Source organism: Gallus gallus, chromosome 8 (assembly GCF_016699485.2).
Source record: "Gallus gallus isolate bGalGal1 chromosome 8, bGalGal1.mat.broiler.GRCg7b, whole genome shotgun sequence".
NCBI classification, from domain to species: Eukaryota; Metazoa; Chordata; class Aves; order Galliformes; family Phasianidae; genus Gallus; species Gallus gallus.
In genome coordinates this window covers 21,088,955-21,111,741 of record NC_052539.1, presented here as the reverse complement: position 1 = coordinate 21,111,741, position 22,787 = coordinate 21,088,955, and the positions used below count along the sequence as shown (strand labels likewise).

Genomic DNA, 22,787 nt, shown 5'->3' with positions numbered 1-22,787 from the left:
AAAAAAAAAAAAATTTATTTCGGAGGAGGATTTGAACATCGACATGCAGGTACAACATGAATAAAAATTATTGCACCGCTATTATGTGGCAATTGTTCAAGTTTCTAAGAACACAGAGATTCCACGCTTCCTCTTATCTAAGTGCTGAGCGAGGCGGCGCGGCGGGGCCCACCCGGGGTGCTCCCACAGCCACCTGATATGGTACCAACACAACGCACACACACACTGCTGTCCAACCTCCCACCAGAAGTACAGCATTATCCTTCACGGCCAGCAAGAGAAAACCAGAGAAAGGCTTTATCTTCCCCTCTTCAGAACAAAAGAATTAAACACTCCAAATCACACCTTAATGCAAAAGTGTGGCAGCCAAACCACGGTCATCCCACCCCGTCCCGCAGCGATATGAGCAGCCAAAGGCCTCCAACATTCAGACCAAGGAGTGGCCGTGACAATGCTAATGTCTAATATATACAATAAATACCATCCATTCCTCTTGGTTTGCAACAGTAAGAGACAAAGGGAAGAGTAACACTGACGTGCCGGCCGGGAGCAGCTCCTGCGCCACAGTCCCACAGCCAACGAGGCAGGAAACACCCAAACCCACCAAACAAATGGGAAAATTAACTGGGAAAGATCGGATCTCGACGGCCGTCCGCAGGGCTCGGACACCACGCTGCGCTCACACTCTGCCACCTCCCTCGTGGCCAACCCCGTGCTGCTGTGCATCTCAGGGCGCTGCGCCTCTCCTTCCCTCCGCAGCACGGGAATTTTGCAGTCTGAGAAGGTATTTAAGCAATTAGCAAGGAATAAATCTTGCTGTCTCCGCCTACTTTTCCGTCACGGTTTCAGAGGAAGTATCTTTTTACCCTAACTTTTGTGCTAAGGTGCCCCAATGTAAACTGAACCAATGCTGCACCGAGTGGAGCCACAGGGTGGGCAGGGAGCAGGGACCCGGCTGTCACCAGGATGGCTTTGGCTCTTCCATTGCATCGATCACTCTGTACCACAGTCACAAACAAGGTGGCTAAACGCACACCTCACCTCCTCTTTGGCTGGTTTGGGCTAAAGCAGCAACAGCTGTGACACCAAAGCGGTTCATCCCTTTTATGATGCCTAAGAAAGGGTAACTGTGCCATTGGGCGCTGGAGCTGCGGAGTAGAAGACAGCAGCAAGCACAGCTTGGGCCTTCCACGGCCACCTCAGACCTGCTCAGGCTGACACAGCCCAGCAGATGCATTTTTCAGCTGCTTTTTCGCCCATTTAAGCTATGCCAGCTCAGGGCCCAGGCTGGGTGCTTGGAACAACCCAAGTCGTAAAGCTCCCTGGTTGCAAGAGGAGTTTGCCTTTCCCTTCTAATTGGTAACCAAGAGCACATGAGCAGCCTACCAAAAAGAGCCAACAGACAGAACAGGCCCTGCTCTCAATACTGTCACAGCAAGATTTATTCACGTGTTATGTGGGAGCTCTGAGGCTTTGGCTAGTGTATTAACAACACCATACATGTTCACACAGACACACAGAGTAAACACTCATTTAAAGATGTTTAAAAAAAAAAACAAAAACACAACTCAAACCAAACCAAAAGTTGGTCCAGAAATGAAATCCAAGCAGCCAAAATCTCATATATGATGGGAAAAATACAGTTACGCAGAAAGAAGCAGGGCAAGATTTCAGAGTTTTGTGGATTGGGCTGAAATCAAGTTGAAAGAGATGGAGAAAATACATTCCCATATAAAAACATATTTACATTTAGGGAAAGTGAATCAAAACTTCAAGCTCAGAAAAGGCCGAGACAGGGAAGAAGGCAGCGCATGACCAAGTCAGCACCGCGAGGTGCTGGCTTTAGCTTGAAATACTGTTGCACAGTCGTTCAGCTTCTAGCAGAGAAAGGCAGTGAGCAGGGTGCTAGATCCGCAGAGATACACTCAGACACAACTAGGGTAAAAGCTGAGCACAATCTGGGACAAATGACGGGAGTGTTCATTGACAGTAACCTTGAATTGGATGAGGAAATGGCTTACAGTGCTGTAGGTGTCAACGTCCACATTACTGGTGTATAATTATGGATCTAATCCTCAGCAAAGAGCACTGTTATCCAGAGTCGGTCACGCTTAAAGCAAAGCAATGCCTAAACCTAAGGGCCAAGAGTGATGCTTAATGGAACCAAGTGGAAATGATCTAGCTATCGAAGCTGAAATCTGAACGTATCACATGTGTCTTGAAGTCTTGCTTGCAGCTTGTCCACAGAACCCAAGGAATCAGAACTCTTTGTAGTTTCTTTCTTTTTAAAATGGGCAGATTTGGAAAACTCTGCAACTTTCCTATGCCCCAATTCAGAAATGGCAAGGCACACCTTAAATCCCAATCTATGGAGACTCATCCAGAGAAGGAAGAGTCTTGAAAGGTCATTTATCATTGAGATACTTTTGCCCGAGACACAGTGGTCTACAAACTTCCCTACTTTAAAATCAGCCAATGAGGCAGCCCTGTCCTGGGGGTCCCTCTTCTGAGGCAGGGCAAGGTATAAATCCAAGGCAGAGAATGAAAAATGATGAAACATCACTAAAATTTTAAAAACAAGGAGAAGTTGCCACGTGTCCTATAAAGGATGAATAAAAACGATCTCCCCTCCAAAACAGCTTACAGGTTTCTCTCTGATAATTCCATCAGGGAAAAAAATGAAGAATAAAACACTTTCACTTGGTTTAAAGAGAAGATAGAGCTACCTCTCTGTCCAGCTCCTCCATCCCTTGCCTCCATACCCTCTTAGGATGAGTGTATGCACACAGTGATGGAGGTCTTACTTGTGCTGGAGAGGATTTCTTGCTCTGGAGTAACTTACGGACCAGATTGTATTTTCTTCTCCTTGTTGAAGAAAACCAGACTGTAAATCCAAAGAAAAAATTCAGTGCCTGGGAACGTCAATGGAATTTGAAAGGGAAAACTGAAAAGCAGGAGATTTTCGAAGTAAGCTGCCTTTTTGTGTGTTCAGAATTTTGGGGACTTCACCGCAGAATTGGAAGGAAGAGCACAACAAGGCAAAACAGAAGGGCAGGAGGGGAAAACCAGCAAACTGTTTCTTTAGCCCTGCTTTAACGATACCCTGTTCTAAAGAGACCTCAAACAGCAAGCATTACTGTGTACAAAAATAGAATAGCAAGGATGAAAAAACACAAAAAACAGTATGAAAAAAACCCTCCCAAAAATAGATGTACACAAGTTCTATTTTATATTAGTGTATATTACAAAATTCAAACATGCAGTCTCTATTTTGAATGCAGAACGCTCCAGTCCATGTGTACCGGGGATGCTGCTATGTTTTCTTCACAGCACCATCATGTGACAGGGGAAAGTCTTGTGTTTTTAGCTGACTTCCAACCTCTTTGCCTCTCGCCGGCGTGAGAGTCCCCTCTTTGCAGGGCCTGGTGCTGCCATCTGGCACAGGAGAGGCTCTCAGAGCTGCTTGTCTCAGAGCGTGCGGCAGCTCCTTTGCTGGGGCCACTTTGCTGCTACCTCCCAGTGCTTCCGATGCTTTAGTGCTGCAGGAAATTGCCTCTTTCTTGGCCACCATGGGACACGTTGCCTCCCAGGGTTTCGCTGAGCTCAGTGACTCCGTGCAGGATGCACTCCTCGTGGTCAAACCACCGGCACTGGATGGTTTGGCCTTCTCCTGGCACACTCCTGCTTGTGAAGCTTCCTGCTTTTTTTGCTTCCCATCTCTTTCTTCTTTACACGAAGCACCCAAATGGGGGAAATCCTTTCTCTTTTCCATCTCTCCAGAACCAGCCATGCTGAGCTTTAAGGGGCCCAAAACACTCTGCGCCAGCGGCACCAGCTGAGACACAGAGAGTGCCCTCTCGATAGCGCAGGGGACGAGCAGCGTGGAGGTCACGGTGCCTGCCGCCATGCTCTGGCTCGCTTTGCTGGCAGATGGAGCACTGTCTGCCTGGGATGAGCTGGGACTTTTTTCAGGTGTTTCGCTTACAGGGTCAAGAAATGAGGAGCTGTCTTGTTCTGCAGATGGAAGTGTGCCCCTGTGGTCCTTCTCAGCACGATCCGCAGGGCTTACTGAGCAAGGAGAGCTCACACTTGCTGTGCAGCAAGATGAAAGTGCTAGCAGAGGTTTGGGATCTTGGGTTTTCTGACTGATTTCTGACAGCAGCGGGTCTTTCAGGTCAAGTTTACCGCACGAGGCCCCTGCAGAATCACCCTGTACAAGCTCAGGGAGTTTGACAGATGGGCACTTTATACTTTCTGTGCAGTCCACTGGTTTTTGAGTACTAGTAGTTCCCCCTAGATCTCTGACTGCTTCAGAAGATTTGCCTTTTGGACCAAAATGCTCAAAGGCTTTGTTTTCTACCAATTTATGTTCCTCTGAAGTGGTTTCTGGCCTTAGGAATGGTTTTTCTGAACCAGCTACATTTTCTGGAGGGGTTTGTGGGAGGACCTCCGATGGGGAAGGGTGCACACCAACTTGCAGCAGGTCAGAAACAGCCTTAGTTTGTTGACTGTTCCCTTTCTGCAAATCTTCTGTACCTTTTGGATCTTCAGGTAGAAAGGCATCATCTTCCATACTATCCTTGCTTTCCAATTTAGAGGAAAACTTGTTATCCTCATTATAAGAATCTGAACCTTGGTCTCCGCTGTCCGGGGGCTTGTCCAGTCTTCTTCCATCCTGACTATCCTCCGAACCATCATCTGTTTCATCTTCAGAAGAATCTACTTCTCTTATGGCCTCCTGCTTCTGCAGAGACTCCCTTCTCTCCACTCTGTCCTGTCGGATCGCACCCAACTTTCGGGAACCCGGCTTCTGCAACATCCCTTTTTCCGCTAGCCCGAGTTTGCCACCCACTGTTTCATTCACAGATTCCTGTAAGCTCTGTAGACTCGGATCCCTCTGTAGCATCTCCTTCTTGAACTCAGAGTGAGAGATATCCAAGCTGTGCTTCCGTGAGGACACCAGCTTCTTCTCAGAAGAGGACAGTGAGGCAGCTAGTTTCTCAGCTGACTGCACTCTCTTTAGCAAAGGAGATCGAGGGGGCTCAGCACTTTTGGGGCGAGAAATCTGTCTCACCAGTGGTGGAGAGGAGTGTAGTTTTACTGGAAAAGACTGAATAATACTGGAGCTGCCAATCGAGTGTCCTGGTAAAGGAGATGGGGAGCGCTGAGGTGATGTGGACTGTGGTGTTGGTGATGGAGTGTGAGCTAGTGGTGACAGAGGGATATTTCCTGCAGATTTACGCCTTGGAGATCTGTACTGCCTTTGAAGCTTTGGTGCCAGTCCATGCAGTGAACTTGGTCGGATGTGCCCAGAGCTGGCTGGAGAATTGGGAACACTGGAACTGGGAGAGCTGCTCTGGGAAGAATTGCCACCAACTTAAGAGAGAAAAAAACCCAACAAAACAAGATCAAAAGATTAATTCGTATCTGATCATTCAAAGAAGTTACTGAAAATAAGATGTGCAAAGTCAAGATGAAGAGTCATGTTATCATGGAGCAGTGCAGTAACATTATGAGATAATATTCCATGGATTCTGAATGAAAATTCACACCATGGTCACAACACCAAAATATAACAAAAAAAACCACATGCTATCAGAATGTTTTTCTGTAAAAAAAAACCCTCTAAATAGATAAGCCACATGTTCCAATGCTATTCATGTGATGTAAATCTCTTCACTGCCAATAGGCTCAAAATATGAACACCAATTTGTTTCCTTTTTTTGCAAAATAATAGAGAAAATGGGTCAAATGGCTACAAAAACACTGCAATTTACAATACATGTTTGCATCAAAGTGAAAGGATGCTATAGGTCAGCAAGTGCAATTCTAAAAGAGTGTATGGATTTTCATTTTTGAATGACTGAGAGAACGAGAACACATCCATTCTTGAGGTAATCACAGCTGTCATTTCACTTCAGAAACAGATTTGCTACCTGCTGCTGGGTATTTTACTTCAAAAATTTATCAATGCAAAATTCTTCCCCGAGTTTTGTTTTGTGGGGTTTTCTTTTACCTGAATGTACAGACTCAGGAGTGGATCTATAGCTCTGCGTGGGTGACCGGGGTGACAGGTTGTGAGTTGGAGAGCCAGGCACACTTTCTCCAGAAGACAGAGAGCGGTTCAGTGAAGATAAACTACGGCTGGTGTGAAGCAGTGATGCCTGTTTAGTGATCTTCCTCAGCAAAGAACTCTTCTTCTTACTGTGGAAAATATTAAAAGTTGTTTACAAGCCCTAAGTACTTATTTACCTCTGTTGTCATATTTTGGTTGATTCTGTGTCCAAAGAAGGAGAACCAACACAACACACCTTTCCTGACCATCCTTAGTTTTGCTCTTCTTGTTCCTACGTGCCATCTTGGATTTGTAGCTGGCTTTTCGAGCTGGCCCAACTTTGATGGATGTATTCTCAAATGGCGTAGTGGAGATGGACACTTTATTTCCACTCTGTCAGAAACAAGACATGAACACAGCTGAAAACTTGGCTTTTTGAAGAGCATCTGCAGGCCAAGCAGGTAGGCTGCCATTTCATTACTGCCTGCTGTTTTGTAATTGTTGTCAAACTCCATTTTGGGCACCTCAGTACAGAAAGAACATGGAGGTGCTGGAGCAGGTCCAAAGAAGGGCAACAGGGCTTGTGAAGGGCTTGGAGAACATGCTCTATGAGGAGAGACTGAAGGAACTGGGGCTGTTTAGTCTGGGGAAAAGGAGGCTGAGGGGAGACCTTATTGCTTTCTTCCAATATCTGAAAGGTGCTTACAGCGAGAGCAGGGCTGGTCTCTTCTCACTGCTGACAGGTGACAGGACGAGGGGAAATGTGTAAGGTGCACCAGGGTAAGTTTAGGTTGGATATCAGGAAAAACTTATTTACAGAAAGGGTTGTTAAGCACTGGAATAGGCTCCCCAGGGAGGTGGTTCAGTCACCATCCCTGGATGTGTTTAAAAACCATTTGGATGTGGTGCTCAGGGACATGATTTAGCAGAGGGTTGAAATTTAGGGTAGTATGCTTAGGTTGCGGTTGGACTTGATGATCTTGAAGGTCTTTTCCAACCTGAGCAATTCTATGATTCTATGATTTCCCCCTTTGCATTTCCACTTATCACTGATTAAGGAATTGCTGAGAGAGGGCCCTCTTTAGTCAGGCTTTCAAAAATCATTAGATCAGATCCGAGCTGGTAGCTGGTAAAGCTTCCCAGAGCAGAGGGAACACAGCATCTGACCTCTCCCATTGCTTAATACTTGTTATCCTTGGAAAGTTGAACAGAGTGATATTCTGTCACCAATCCTATTCCCTGTGCTCTGACCAAAGGCAGGTGTGAGCACAGCAGGCATCTATCACGCTGAAGCTACAGCGCAGAGCATGGTTTATCTCACTCTTAAAAATAACAATAAAAAAATTCTGATTGTTCCTCCCAAAGAATTCTGTCTCTTGGAACGGTCCAAAACTTTGGGTTTTATTTCCATAAATGGATTCAGCCCAGAGGAGGTATCAAAAAGCAAGTCATTTAACTGGATAATTTTAAGACCAACCGTTACAAAGCTGCTTTTAAATACCACTGGGAATAATCCTTGAGAAAGCAGTATTAAGAGCTAATAACATTAACACAGCCTAAAGGCAAAAAAATAGAAGTAAACTGGAATTTTTTTAAGGTACTTGTTTAGTAAAGTGTTGAGGAAAGGTACACTTGAATGTTATTAACCTTTGTCCCCAGTGCTGTCAGAAACATTTGATAGGTTCTTAATGTCAAAGAGAATACCTGAGTTCAGCTTAAACGATACGCAGTCAATCCTGGAGATTTGGGGATCAAGCTCCAGCAAAGAGTTTTTGCAAAACAAAGGCCAGGTGCAGTGTACACATTTGTATTTCAGACAGTGCCAATTAGATATCTACAGTGTTTTAGGTAATATGCAAATACATACAATACAGCTTGTTTATTTTCCACTATCTAACAGTGCCGAGTCCCTACCTTCAGGATCAGCTCCACCACTTCAGTGTGCACCAGCCCATGGACTGGCTCTCCGTTGACGTGGGTTATCAGATCCCCTTCACGCAGCCCTGCTTCGTTCGCCGGACCACCTTCCTCCACATGCTGGCAATGAGAAGGGGATGACTGATTTGAGGAGAGGAATGTACAAGATTGCTGGCCAAATCAAACGCAATGCCAACCCAGCTCATCCTTTGCATTAGCTGCTTCAATGGAGGGTAAAGGGAACCACTGACTGGCACAGCCCACTCTTCCATCCCTCCCCAGCTTCCCGACAGTCTCTCCTGATCCAAAGCTGACAGCCCGGATGGTTAACCTGATCAAGAGACCAGCTCCTCCCAAAGCAAGAGACTCAATCCCAAAATTTTCAGCACTCAGGAATGTTAACTAGATACTCTTGATTTTCAGGCAAGACTTCAATCTTTTTCAATTTCTTCGTCGTACTACCACATACGTGCTGGAATCCAAGGCTGACAGACTTAAATAGGACTGTGCCATGTGTTTAGGCTGCCTGTACTACATTTAATCCCAGAGAGTCTTTTTCCACTTTCCACCCTTTACTGACCTATCCAGCTCATTGTCTTTCCCCATCACAGTTCAAAAAGGCAAACCTTTACAGTGAGGTGACATTCATGCTCAAGAATTCTGCAACTCTCCCCCTAACAGCAAAACAATGTCAGAATCTTGGTAAATTCAGCATTTTCCCAGGACAGCCAAGAGGAGCAAGGGAAAAATGCAGCTTCAGATTATTTTTCTAGCTGAGAATGAGTGTTAAACAATGACCAAATACATGAAGCCTGAACTGTCTAATGAACAGACATACAAGGAAAAGGACGAACCACCTTTACCCTTACTCTGTTCTCTCTAACTGCAAAAGTCAAATCACCCCATTTCAGGGAATAGGTCATTCCTAGAAGTCATACACGTTAACAAAAGAGGAACACAGAGATCAAGTACCAGCAGTAACGGGGAGAAATAGATACAGACACAGAAACCAGACCTTTTAGCATAGCATGCAACTAAGCCAAGAGCTAAATCCCTCGGCAGTCAGCATAGCAGCAGTGATGCTTCAAGGCTTGTAATCAATTCCAAGTGACTGCTTGGAAAATCCCAGCAGAGTGAGCTGATCCGAAGCAGGCTACAATTGCTAACGCAAGTCTGAACAAATTAGCTGTAACTCACCCTCATGCAACAACCTCACTAAAGAGAAAGACTATATGTACATAGAAACACGCTTCAAAGTATGTGCTACAGGTGAAAGGAAGTGAATACATGTAACAAGGGGAGAAAGAAAGGAGAAAGGTTGCTATGGTTCTGTGATGGGCTTGAAACCCGCAACAGTCAAAAGGGTTTCCCCCACCCAAAAAATGATAACTTTGGGTCCACGGAAGGAGAAAGAAAACAGGGTGGCAAAATGCAGTTTCTAAAGCTAAATCCCACGCTCCCAGCTAACTACGTTTCCGGACCCAAGGGCACTCTTTAGAAAAGCAGAGACATACCCAGACCATGTGATGCACAGTGTAGATATCACTGTCACCCATATAGACGCGAATGGCACGCAGAGTGAAACCGTATTTCTTTCCAGCCCGATGGATGATGATTGGTGGTTTCAGGTTTGCGATAGCAGGAGAAAAGTCGCGGCTGGGTGAGGAGTCCCTCGAAGATGGGTTTGAGGATAGAGAATGAGGTGACATTGGACTAGCCAATGGGGAACACGTGTGGTGATCTACAGTGATGACACAAAGGTGTGCAAAAATTAGGAAAGCAGGCCTCCAAAAGAGAGAAAATTCGTGTTAGAGAACAGCTAGGAAATCATCTCTCCCAACGGTCTTAGAGATGGTGATCTTTTCCTGCACCTTCAACTAATTCATGTTGCAAAATACAAAACCCAGTGAAGTTTCCAGACAGCGTGTTTAGTAACCTGTACCTTGCTTGCCTACAATTACGGCTGGGTCACAGCATTTACCTCTCCTGTTTCCTGGATTTACAACCCATCATAGTTACTGACTCAAGATTCAGTGCTGGAATACGCTAGCCCAAGGGTATGATTTATTTCCCCCCTTTCCAAAAATGATCAGATCATTCCTAGTTTTTGGTGCAAATAACACATTGGTGCTGCAATCAGTCAAAAGCAGTAGTTTTAAAAGAAAAATCAGTTATGACAAAATATGACAACTACATACAGGTAATGTTTGGTAGTGTTTTAAATTCTTAGGGGCAAAAATACTTAGCTCTACGAAGCAGCCATTGCAGGACTTTGCTACTAGAAAACAACATCACAGGTGTATGTCAGAGTACATTTCCCAAACAGCTGAGAATTCAGCTGAGGAGCTGAATTCTCACTTATGTGGCTCAGCTGCTTCAGCGTGCCACTTATGTGGCTTAGCCAGGCTAAAGCACCTGGCTGCTCACTAGTACAACAACATCCTCTTCCGAAAATACAAAGCAAATACAGAGTGCTCGCTTCAGAGTGAAGCTGGTCAATATCAGTAAAATAATCCCAAATGGTAGGATTATTAAATGCAGCTGTAGAGGGTAATCTCAGACTCACTAAGAAACACCTGCAGAATTACCCAGCACATTATTTATCTGGCAGATGAGCACAGCTTTGGAAGGACTTTTGCTGGGTGATTAAACACATATCTTAGAGATTTTCGTGAGTTTGTGGTTCAGAAAGCAATCGGTGCTCAGTCCACAAGGAATGAAATGTGCACCACCACGAGGTGCCCAGAAGCATTTCTGTAGCTGCCTCCAGCTCCCAGCGAGATGGGCAGGCACTGCTCTGCCAGCAGGCTCTGCTGCGTTGGCACAGCGGGCCCACTGGAGCCCAGTCTCTCAATCTAAGGCAGGCACAGCAAAGCCTTATCCTCCAGAAAGAGGGCTAAAGTCCTTATAGGGGGAGGGGGCTGTCAGACTGGTCTGTGGGAGCGCTGTACACCATTAGTTGGTGCCTGGCGTTAGGAATCATCAAGGTATGGCTCTATGTAGAGAGAGAGCCAGGACAGCAACATCAGCTTACACTGAGTTATTTACACCACCAAACTCTTGAATGCTCACTATGTGAGTCACCAAAACTTCTTACCTGAGGGGATCATGAGAGACAAGGCGGTGGCGGATGCTGATTTAATGACTTTATTGACCGGTCTCGAGGTGCGTTTCTCGCCCGATTCCCCAGAGAGCAACCTGTGCCGTGCGCGCCGCACTGCCAAGTCGCTGATGGCTTTAGGAGTGGTGAAGTCTGGGCCTTCGTTGCTGTTACTGCGAGCGCGTGGATCAGAGAAGTCTGCAGTGCTCCCAGCTACAGTTTAAATTAAAACAGATTAGAACCACAGGGAATTCCTAACAGTCTATTCCCCTACAGGCAAAATACATTAAATCAAAGTCATGTTTACATGTAGTCCAAGAGTAAATTTTCCTAAGAAGAAACCCCAGGGCTTGAATTTTTATTTACAGAAATGGTGTTATTCCGAACACAGAAAATTAGAGGCTTCTGTTCTGCTGAAAAAGCTTGCGAACGAAATCACGTTGCTCAGTGGCGGAGTTACACGGATCCTAAATCCGTGCTGCAGTTCTGCAAGCAAGCCATTTGGATGGAATTGTTCGTAGATGTAAACAGGTTTATGGAAAGTGCTCCATTTTTACAATCAGCAAAAGCCGTCAATCCTTAAGTTAAAACCTGCCTGCAATAGCAGAACCAGGTTTTATTGGAGCTCACACATAAAAAAAGCCACTTTAAGAGAATATGAAGGTACTAAAAGCCAGGGAAAGCAAAAATGGAGTTGGAAAGACAACCTTAATTTGCCCCCTTCTGTGTACCACTGCAATTTAGTCTTGAGTTACTTAACCTTCAATAATTATATATAAAACACAAAGTAATCTTGAACATCAGCCTGGGCGTGCAGCATCAGCAGATGCTGGGGGTGTACATGAGCTCTGTGCCTCAGTTCCCCATCCGATACCTTCAAGGGGCACTGTGAAAAGACATTAATTAGAACTTACAAGGTGCTCGGAAATTAAAGGGGTGAGCATCGCTGCAAGTTCACAAGGGAAATTAATCATTCTGTCTTCAAAAGCAAGTTTTGAACAGCGTGCAATAAATAAAGCCTAAGGGGCACATTTTGAACAATGAGGACAGAACAAAACATTGATCATTGTTCTTTAAGTGGGCACCACTGCTCTGCATACTAAGTAAATTACCACGGAAAGGAAAATTCAGAGCACCAGTCCCAAAGACTACCCAATGCCAGTTCAACATTTAACAGCCACAGTTGGAAAGCTAAGGTTCCTATCCCATGGTTTCGCTACGGGAGTCACAGTGGGTTTCAGAATGTCATTCGAGTATGTGGTGGGTTACTTCCTTCATCCCTACACCTTCTCACATGAGTTAATGGAGAAAGTGACGGTCTCTTCTGGGAGGATGAGCTGTAGAGACAAATGGGACAACTCTGGAGTAATTTTAACAGACTGGATTGCAGAAGAGGGAAAATGAGAAATCGGAATCTTGGGCCTCACTCCAGTCTGGAGGCATATCTGCTTTAAGGTCTCTCCACCTCCTAACAACCCAACATCACATCTTCCCAGTGCCCCTCAGCTTGTCCTTGCCTAGTCCCGCTGCCACTCTGACTTCATGCTCAGTCACCCCTCCCTTTACAACCTATCTGCAATCTCTTTGCCTGCTCGCTCCCAGCCTCTCCCAGCAGCTGGTTTCTTCCAGGGCACCATCACAAAGTTCTGTTCAGCCCAGCACCGGGAAATGGCTCCAGGAAAGACAAAGCTTCTGAGAAGTCATGTACTGATTTGTAATACTACTTTACCTATGCAAGAGGCATTTTTTAAGCCTGCAACTTGGTTAAATTTAGGTGTATTTGGCTGAGACAGCAAGTAGCATGCAAACCCCACGTCCCCAGCAAATTTCACAGAATCAGTGAGGTTGGAAAAGACCTCTAAGATCACCCAGTCCAACCCCAACTCATCCCCCCCATGCCCACTGACCACGTCCCTCAGTGCCACATCTCCACAGGTCTCGAACACCTCCAGGAATGGTGATCCTATCACCTCTCTGGGCAGCTGTGCCACTGCATCACTGCTCTTTATGAGAAGAAATTATTCCTAAAATCCAACTAGAACCTTCCCTTGGGCAACTTTAAGTTACCAGGTCTTGTGCTATCGCTAGTTCAAGCCTCTACTCAAAACTTTCAGATAAATAATTATAGGAAGTGGGGATCTCTCAGTATGGCCAAACACCCATATTTCTCCAGCCCCAACTCAGCAGTCATCTGCTCTGACTCATGCACCACGTTGTTTTAAGCAGGCAATGATCATACGGATCTCAGCATGGGAAGATCTTTAAGTGAAGGACTCAAATAATAGATGTAATTTTGAAGAGATTAGACTGGTGTTACATTAAAAGGAAGCACAGTCATGAAATTATACTAGGATAGAATGGCTTGGGTTGGAAGAGATCTCAAAGGTCATGCAGTTCCAAGCCCCTGCTGGGGTAGGCAGGGCTACCAACTGCACCGTAGCATGAGACATACGCCTCACCTAACACCTAAATCCAGTTTCATCCAGTTAGCACCTGTTAGCTAACACAGCACTCTGGCAGAGCATGACACCATCACACAGGGTACCTACTTGTCAGCGTCGTGGTGCTGCTGACGGCCATGCAGGGGGTGGTGGGCCCAGCATCACCCTCCAGCTGCAGTTCGTGCTCCACGGGCTGCTCCGGAATGGGCACTGGTGACTGAACGGCTGACAGCAGCATCCCCTCTGACTGAGGCCTCTTGAGCACGGCTCCCTCGTCCTCAGCAGAGATGGCAAAACGGGGCATGTCGAGGAGCCCCGAGCAGCGCCGGCGGACGGTCAGGGGTGGGCTGGAGTCACTCTCCGTGTGCGAGGATTCGGACATAGACAGGCGCTTACGCAGTCTGAGGGAGAACACAAGACAGAGCCCCCCCGTTAAAGCAGTGGGATAATGAATTTTAAAGGACAAAAGGGTGCGCAGACCCAGCTCACACCTCTGGAGCCAGTTTAAGGTGAAGTTATGAGACTGAGCTGCACCATCGGGCCTTAAAATAGCAAAGCTTTGAGGGCATCACCCGAGTTTAGATTTCCAGTATATTCCATTGTCAAGCTTCTAAGAAAGCAAGGAATAAAACCAAAGAAAAATACAGTGCAATAAATATGATAACAAATATTACAGAATTCACAGTTGCAAAATATCAATCACCATCCACGTTCCTCATGGTATTCCATTAATTTTTCTTTCAAAGCCAGGAAGGCCTGATTCAAGAACACCAGTTAAAAGCATAATCTATAAAATGTTTTTTGAATGGAGTCATACAGACCAGATCACAACCACATTTTATGATCTTTCCAATGCCAAATTTCAGTGTAAAAGCTTTACAGCAGTTGTACAAAATGAGTCCTTTTTGAAGACAAGTTTGACAATTATTTCAGTGATGCTGGAAACATGGTGGCTATCCAAATTCTGGGCATTTGTGTATTTCCCTGATGTTTTTTATTAGAACAAAAGATTTTTGGGGGGGTATTCTGAACTTTGGAAACTTTGGGCTGTCCTAATGGTTTCTCTAATTTGTGACAAATGACGAAGAAGAACAGAGTGTGGATTCACTGATGTTGAAGAAAAATCTGCTGTTGGTACATCTCCAGTGTAATGAGTATTTCCACAAATGAAGGCTTTACTGAAAGTTGGAATTCCTTCAAATTCACTTAAAGTATTTGCTATAAATTTGGGAAAGATTAGTACTTAAATGGATATATATATGGACATTTGTTTTCAGCTATTTATTCCACCCATTGGGTTTCACCTGTGGAAATGTATCACGTGAAGCATTGCTGACCTGACAGAGGACACAGAAAGTTTTGGCACAGGTCAGTCTTTCTCATATAATGCAAGGAAACCAAGTGCTGAGTCCTGCAGGACTTACATTTCAGGGGACCCAATCACCCAGCTGCGGTCCCGACTTTTCAAGCCACCCAGGCTGTCCAGCCGGTCATCCTTTTCTTCACTCAGACTCCGTTTAGTCGGTGGTGGAGTTTTCCTCTCTTCATGGATGGAAAGGCGTTCCATGCTGCTGTACACCTACACATAGCAGAAGAGCCTTCTGTACAGGGAAAGCATACTTGCCTGGCCTCTTCTGTCCAAGGGGCACAACCTTTTCTCAAAATGGAAGGCATTCCCTGGAAGCATGACCGTGGCAATGCTCTCTGACTAAATAATGCAGTGCAGGTGTGACACACTCAAAGTGTGCCAGGGAGAAAAGGAAAAAGGCAACCTTCAGAAACGTTAAATAAACATGCTTTTCTACAACGGCACCCAACAACATCTGTCCTCTGAGAGCAGCCCACCACACCACAGAAACACTAAGATTTTTATGGAAACTAATTGATATTTGCTTATAGCAGCTCTCAAATCTATGGAGAAAAATTCCATAAGCAGACTCCACCAGTCTGGAAGGCTGGCATCTGAATCTTGAAATCTTGCTACACAAATTCAATTCAGTGATAGGCATCACGCTCGTGACCCCATTTCATTATCAGCAGTCTATCAGCATTGCCCCGAGCTTCTTTCAGAACAAAAAAGTCCTGCCCTCCTCAAGGAATCTACTATAATGCTGACAGCTTAATGAAAGTGCCTTTCTTGGTTTTACAGCCGTCTTTAAATAATTAAATGATTAAGCAAAAAAAAAATCCATCCTTTTAAAACTACACTTGACTGTGGACCTAATTTACATAAGAAGAGATTAATGAAAATAATGTTATTAAAAATTCAGAGCATCAACAAGATAACTATTAATAAATCATATGGCTGAATTGTCAGACAAGAATTTCAAAATATAATGAGCCTTTTATGCCTCCCACATTACAAATGCTGTATAATTTTCCAGGTCTTAAAATAAATTCATTAAAAGTGAACTTTTTCTCTTTGTGGCAAAAACACTGAACCCTAAAGAAAAGCTTCGTTCTAAGAGAAGAACAATACTTCTGGTGAGAAAAGACAGAAAAAAGGAAACTCTTACACGCTCACGAGAACTTTTTCAAAATCCCAACTAATCCTCAGGTCCAATTTTAAACATACTTTTGGTCATGCAAATCAGGAGCAACTCCATAAAATTAATGGTAACTGCTACTTAAGCTACTGTAGCCCATCCGAAGACAAAGAAGAATGAAATAGTGCTTCAAAATTGACTTCAACGGCGAAAACCTGGAGGAACCGTCATGAAGAACTGAAATCTTTCAGTGTCCCTAAATAGAACACCTACTTCCTTCTCTGCAAGAAGTTGGAATACTGTTCGTAGAGCAGGCTGGCCTTAAAAGAGCATTTGTTCTCCCTTCTGCCTCTCCCCAGACATAATCTGCTTTATCCAAGCTAATAGTGGAGTTGTACTACTTTGAAATGTCTGGAATAGCAGGTTTTTTTTTGTTTCAGATCATCTGAAACAGAATGAGAGATCTGCACAGGCCTGAGTAAGGCATATTGAATCCAGAAAGCATGGCTAGAAGGAGCATCCTTGGGGCATCCTGTCCATTCCTCTGCCTCAGAGCAGAACCACTCTCTTTTAATCACCTGGCAGATGTTTCTCCAACCTGTTCTTAAAAACCACCAGTGATGGAAATTCTAGCAGCTCCCCAGGCAATCCAGTGCTTAATTAATTTTCAACACTGGAAACTTCTTCTTACTATCTATCGCACAACTCCTTTGCACCCATGTTTCCATACCTATTTTGGGTAGAACAGGAAGAATAACATGCTCCCTTTACTCTAGAACTTAAATATTAGGAAATTAGGTTTTATCCTTTGTAGACCTTGGATCATTCTTTTTGCTTCCCTCTGGACTCTCTTTACTGGTCCACATTTATTTTTGAGAACATTTCCCAGAACAGGACAAAGCACTCTAGCTAAGCTGCACCTACTACTAAGCACACAGAAAGGATTACTTCATTTGCCTTGCAGAAAACATTCTTTCTTTACAATAGCTGCTTTTTGCCTCAATAGCCTGGCATATTTAACACACAATCCTTTTCTTACAAACTGTCACCTCACCTTTTGTTCAAAACAGTGAATAGCATAGGTGTAGAACTTTGCATTTACTCCTACTGCATGGCATCCCTTCGATATTAGACCACTATTCCAAAATGCCAGTTTTCATCCTAATACCACCTTGACACCTATTAGAATACCCTTTTTAGAATAGCACTGTTCAAAACAAGCTTTGGACACTCCCTATGCCAGCATCCAAGTCACTGGTAAAAACATCACTCAGATACACAACAGACCTCTGCAACACCCTGCATATTAGCAAAACACTAAGAAACACAAAATGTCAGTCTCCAGTTAGCCTTGCACCCACCTTCTAACGGGCCACAAACTACCCCAGAACTAACACATACATACAGAGTTCTTTCCTTCCTCAGCAAATACTAAACACTGTGTGATTCCCACATGTCATCTGCACGATTAAAATCTACCTCATATGAAGCACCAAAAAGCCTCTGAAACAGTGTTCCTCTCTAGATTTGTGTTTTCTAGAAGGCAGCACGCTCCTACCTTGCTAAACCTTGGTGAGCACGAGGAAAACTGCCGAATTTCCACATGATCATCATCATTAGTGTCCTCCTCCTCTTCTGAATCCAGGTGTTGGTACCGTTCAGAACGGGCTGTGAAACAGACATGGCAGATTCCATCAGTGCATGGAGTATTGATTTACCTCAAGCAATGTGTGCTTACCCCAGAACGGCCTTTGCATCTATTCCTACTTGTCTACTTACAAAGAACTTTAAGTGTTCATATGCCATGATGTGTATTCTCTATAACAATGAAACATACTCAGGCAGTTTTGCTCATCCTGTACAACTAGCAGCGAAGAATACCTCCTTCCTACTGAATTTATCTTATATCATCAGCTATATTATGCTCAAAATGCTGATACTCAGCACGAATTCTCTGTGTGTCTAATCCTGCAGACCCTTTGTAGTAAGAATATTTCTTCCCTAAGGCATGCAATCCTATGGAAAGAAACAAGGAAATAATTCATTGCCCCAATTTCCAATCAACAGCTTTATGATTGCAAGAAGCCTACCCTGCATACATAGATGCAAGCCTTCTTTAAAAAATAAAAATATTTACCCCTCAAAATATTTCCTCTCCTCCCTTCCAGAACTAGAAAAGGATTAGATTTTATGAAAGAAAATGGGCAAGCAGCCAATATGCAAAGCTATTTTTAATGCAAAAAATCTAAACTGCCTCCAAAGAGATTTTGTGCTATGAGATTTGCAGCACTGTAATTCTAAGCCAGCCACATTAGATTTTGCAGAGGGGGACGTTAATAAGTTTGGCTACAGAAAGCTGATAGCTGTACCGAGCCAAATTTACTGCACTGTATCAGCCAGAAAGCTACTTTTATAAATTCTAAAATTTTCTGCATTAGAGTTTATAACAGCAATGCCAGCCTTTATCTGTGTGAGATACTTCTTGATGTGAGACTCGCGGTCTTTCTACAGTGCTTGCATCAAAGTCATCCTGATAACCTGCTGAGCAGGCCCCCTCATCTACCTGTACCCCTAGCCTAAAAGCCTCTCCAACTAACTGGGTTGTGTTCATTTGCTGGTTTAGCTGAAAACAGTTGATAGGGAAAAATAATACCGCTCAAGAACTCGGGGAAGTTGGATACACCAAATGCTTTGGAAGTATTGCGATAAACCGAGGACAACAAATACAGCATCTCGCTGCTGGGCCACAGCTGGCAAGTTCACAGGCACCACTGAAAGGCCAATCGACTTCAACAGCAACGTCTTTTCATTTAAAACTCATCTGTTTTCAAAGAAGCCTTACTTGGCATTCTACAGAAACTTTCTGAAGTAATTTCCATCCAGCGCTCCATTCAATTTCTAACAATGACTTATCTTTGACAATTTCAGAAATGAAGTAGGCACAAAAAGTATGATGCAGTTTATGCCTAATCTTCAGTCTTACTGTCAAAATAGCTTGTGTCATCCTCGGACTCCAACTGGGGGATGAATTCAGCTTTCTGCCGAAGTAATCCATTCCAGTCCAAATCCTTAAAGAACCGATGCTGTTTCACTTCAAAGGCACTACCTGAAAGAGGAGTCTTTTATTGCACAGTATTTCTTTCAGCATTTGCATAGCAAGAAAAACAAACCCTAGAAATATCAAGAGTCTACAAGAATGTACCTGAGTACATTTAAGTCATGCTTTTTTCCAGGAATTTTGAGAAACAACTCATCCTTTTACCAAAGTGGTTATACAGGGTAAAATCTGAATGAGATTTCCCCCTTCCTGCCTCCTCTTCATATTTAATGACAACACATGACTAAACTGGCTGGAAGACAGCATCTGCTATTACGTTCTACAGCAAATTGCAAGATTAAGAACTAATTAACATCTTAATTTAAATTTTCCAAACTCTAAATACCACCTTGTTCATAGCTAAATAAAAAGAACAAACTAAAAGGTACTTAGCATGTGAGTGGCTCCACTTCCACAAATAAATTCATCCATTTGCTTAAATCAAGGCAGGGGCTTACATATCTTCCTGAATTAGTATCTTTTAACCACAATCTTCTGAGTTATTAACCTCGTGAGTACACAAAAGGAAAAACTAAGAAGGATTATCTGCCTGCTAGCATGTGGGCTTATTTTTTTTTCCAGATGAAATTAATATTCATAAAAGATGCCACTGTCTTTTTTAAAAAGAGAATAGCAGGGGAAAGGAGATGAAAGGTTTACTGAGTGCCAGTGGCAGTAAGAGATGCCAAGTGGAACAGCAATCTCAGCATTACAGGTATATAAGAAATCAGAAAATCAGTCCATCAACTCTTTTTGTAAGGCAAGAAACTCTACATCTTTTCTATGACAGAAACACCTTTCAAGTACATGGATTTGAAGTAGAAAACAACATGTGAAAATCATCTGATTATATTATTAATTCATGACCTATTCATCACCCTCATATGCACATGCGTTAGGTCTGCCGAATACATGCCTTTTGTAATTGCTATACATTTTGGTTTTGTTTTATCCTTAAACTGTGGTTTCCAATCAAAAACCCAAAATTATATCAGTCTATGAAACAGACAACCTGCCCTGCAAAGCCACCATGTTGGACAAATGATTTTAAAACAAGAGGGCTGTTAAAGTTTGTTGATATTTCTTTACTACCAGGAAATGAGAAGCACTGGCTTGTAAAACTTTAAATCTGATATTATAATACAAAAAGATTAACATACGTATCTGACTTTGCCAAACAGATTATCAGACTTTGTCGTATGTTTGGAGGATTCTCTGGTACAGCTCTCTAAGAACACAGAAGTTTTCATTTATTTTATTACACCCATGAGTTCACTTCAGTGTAGGGGATTAAGCCCCCAGTCGAAAGAATTGCAAAGAAATCTGATTATGTGCTGCTCAAATCGAGGCAAAATCCTCAAGCCTTAACTAGAACAGCAGAGATTTGAGAAGTTACGTTGCAAACCTGATGGTGCCTTTTCCTTGTTTTCCAGGCAAGACGGTAACATTTCTTAGAATCATAGAAAAGTTGGGTTGGAGGGGACCTTAATGATCATAGAGCTCCAACCCCCTGCCTTGGGCTGGCTGCCCCCACCAGATGAGGCTGCCCAGGGCACCATCCAGCCCAGCCTTGGGCACCTCCAGGGATGGGGCACCACACTTCTCTGGGCAGTCTGTCTGAACTGTGTGCACACTACTTTTCAGAGCTTCATCAAATCCAGAATAAACCTTTCCCCAGCTCTATACCAGCATTTTTCAACATGGATTGGTGTGCCTCACAGCCACAGCAGCTTCTTTTCATGCTTCTGGTTAGGTTTTTTTTTTGCCCTATATGCTAGGTCCCTACCTGTTCCCATTCTTTCCAGAGGATTTTGGCGGAGGAGCTTAGAAATGAGGTCCTGGGCATCTGGTGGCAGTGCATCATCACCTTCTGGCCAGGCAATTTCATCTGGGGACAAAAAAAGACTTGACATTTTCTACCTGCTTCACGACCAATTTGAATAACCATTCACATTCCTACACCGTAAAATGCAGTGCTCAGTACTTCCCCAGAATTGCAAATACCTTGAATTCAGCAGCTTGCATACTTAACATAATTCAAGCATTGACATTTTCCAAAATGCATAAAATCCAGCCTCAGCTAGAGCTGCTGTCAATCCAAGCACTGCTTGTGGAGGAAAAAAAAGCATTAAGAACTCTATTAATAAAGTATGAAATGGGACTTCCATGACAATCCATAAACAATGACACTGACAATACTGTGGCTGTATCTCATGCCCACACGTTCCACACTAGTTAGACTTGGAACAGAGCGAACAATTCACAGGTAAGCATTTCATACATTAAGTTTATTTCTTCATTGAAATTTGCTTTTTACAAAGGACATTTGCCAAGTGTGTTAAAGACATACTGTTTCAGAAAGCATTCCCTATAGGAAATGTTTTCAGTGGCATATTCATTGAGAAATGACTGAACTACTTAGCTAGATAGTACTCGACAATTTTCAATAGCTGGAATCAAAAATGCTTGCAAATTAAAAAGCCTTTGCTTTACCTCTAGTCCTTCCTGAGCAAACTACTGAACCTCAATATTTGCAAGGATTTACTTCGCAGCAGAACAGGAGCAGAACAGAAACATACCACTGATCACTTGTCCAAACAGCTCCTCAGGTGTGTCACCAAAGAAAGGAACGCAGCCAACCAGAAACTCATACAGGATGACTCCCATGGCCCACCAGTCCACCGGCTTCCCATAGCCCTGCCGTAGGATCACTTCTGGGGCAATGTACTCTGGAGTTCCACAGACCTCAAGAGAAACACAGAAGAAAGCAATCAGCCTACAGATTGCCAAATTCAAATCATATTCTGTCTGTATATGTCTATCTGCTTGACGGATTGCGACTGGTATGACTGTATGTACCAGGGACTGAATTTTGACAGAACTCCCACTTCTCTGCATTAGCAGAATTTAGTTCCACAGATGCAGAATTAGCAACACAGCATGGTGATAAACGTCATCATTAAAACTTGGGATGTACAGCTGGCACAACGGCTAAGGACTTCATGCTGGAAGAACTAGGCTGCCTTGGGCTTCAAAACAACAACAGTAGCAAAACAGCTGTAAAAAATATAATACTACAAAATGCAAGACCATGAACTAGTGACCAGAGAACACCTGCTACAGAAAATACCATGATTCAGAAGCAAAGGAAGACATGGTCCCATGTGTGCCCTTAGTTTACCACAGGATGATTGTGAATTAACCATTGGCACAGAAAAACAAGAAAATTCTGCTGTGATCCTCGGTATTTTCAGAAGAGATAAGCATTTTTTAATCCCATTATACATGGCACCAGAAAGCTGTATCCATAATATACTATATAGTTCCTGTTAAACGTGGCCAGGAAAGACCAATTCAAGCTGAAACAGGTGCACGGAAGAGCTATTAATTAATCAAAGGAAAACCTATCCCATTATCTAAAAGAACTTGGCTGGTTAAGCCTAGCAAAATGAAGGCTAAGGAGGAAAGAGACCCCTAGTAAACACCATGGCAATGAAAATCAATTATTAAGCCATCAGACAAAATTACAAGAACCTACAGGAACTTGCCACAAACTTTCTAAGTACCAGAAGGGGGAGACTATGAAACAACCTTCCAGCAAAAGCTGCATTACATCCCTAAAAGAACTGTTGAGACCCATACTGCAGCCCAGGGCACACCTTTGACGTCCTGAACTAAGAGCTGAAGTACA

General features: G+C 43.6%; 1 protein-coding gene across 5 annotated transcripts in view; it reads right to left on the bottom strand.

The window, feature by feature from the left end:
- Positions 1 to 1,424: 1,424 nt before the first annotated feature.
- Positions 1,425 to 22,787, bottom strand: part of MAST2 (microtubule associated serine/threonine kinase 2) — a 161,275-nt gene continuing 139,912 nt past the window's right edge. For all 5 annotated transcript variants that reach the window (XM_040705378.2, XM_046944860.1, XM_046944861.1 and 2 more), the window contains 12 exons: positions 21,676 to 21,841; positions 20,883 to 20,984; positions 18,983 to 19,105; positions 17,558 to 17,667; positions 14,938 to 15,092; positions 13,622 to 13,914; positions 11,070 to 11,285; positions 9,487 to 9,713; positions 7,970 to 8,092; positions 6,312 to 6,448; positions 6,017 to 6,204; positions 1,425 to 5,376 (listed from right to left, as the gene is read on the bottom strand). In XM_040705378.2, coding sequence (XP_040561312.1) covers positions 3,314 to 5,376; positions 6,017 to 6,204; positions 6,312 to 6,448; positions 7,970 to 8,092; positions 9,487 to 9,713; positions 11,070 to 11,285; positions 13,622 to 13,914; positions 14,938 to 15,092; positions 17,558 to 17,667; positions 18,983 to 19,105; positions 20,883 to 20,984; positions 21,676 to 21,841 — 3,903 coding nt within the window. In that variant the 3' untranslated portion in view covers positions 1,425 to 3,313. The remainder of the gene's footprint in view (positions 5,377 to 6,016; positions 6,205 to 6,311; positions 6,449 to 7,969; positions 8,093 to 9,486; positions 9,714 to 11,069; positions 11,286 to 13,621; positions 13,915 to 14,937; positions 15,093 to 17,557; positions 17,668 to 18,982; positions 19,106 to 20,882; positions 20,985 to 21,675; positions 21,842 to 22,787) is intronic.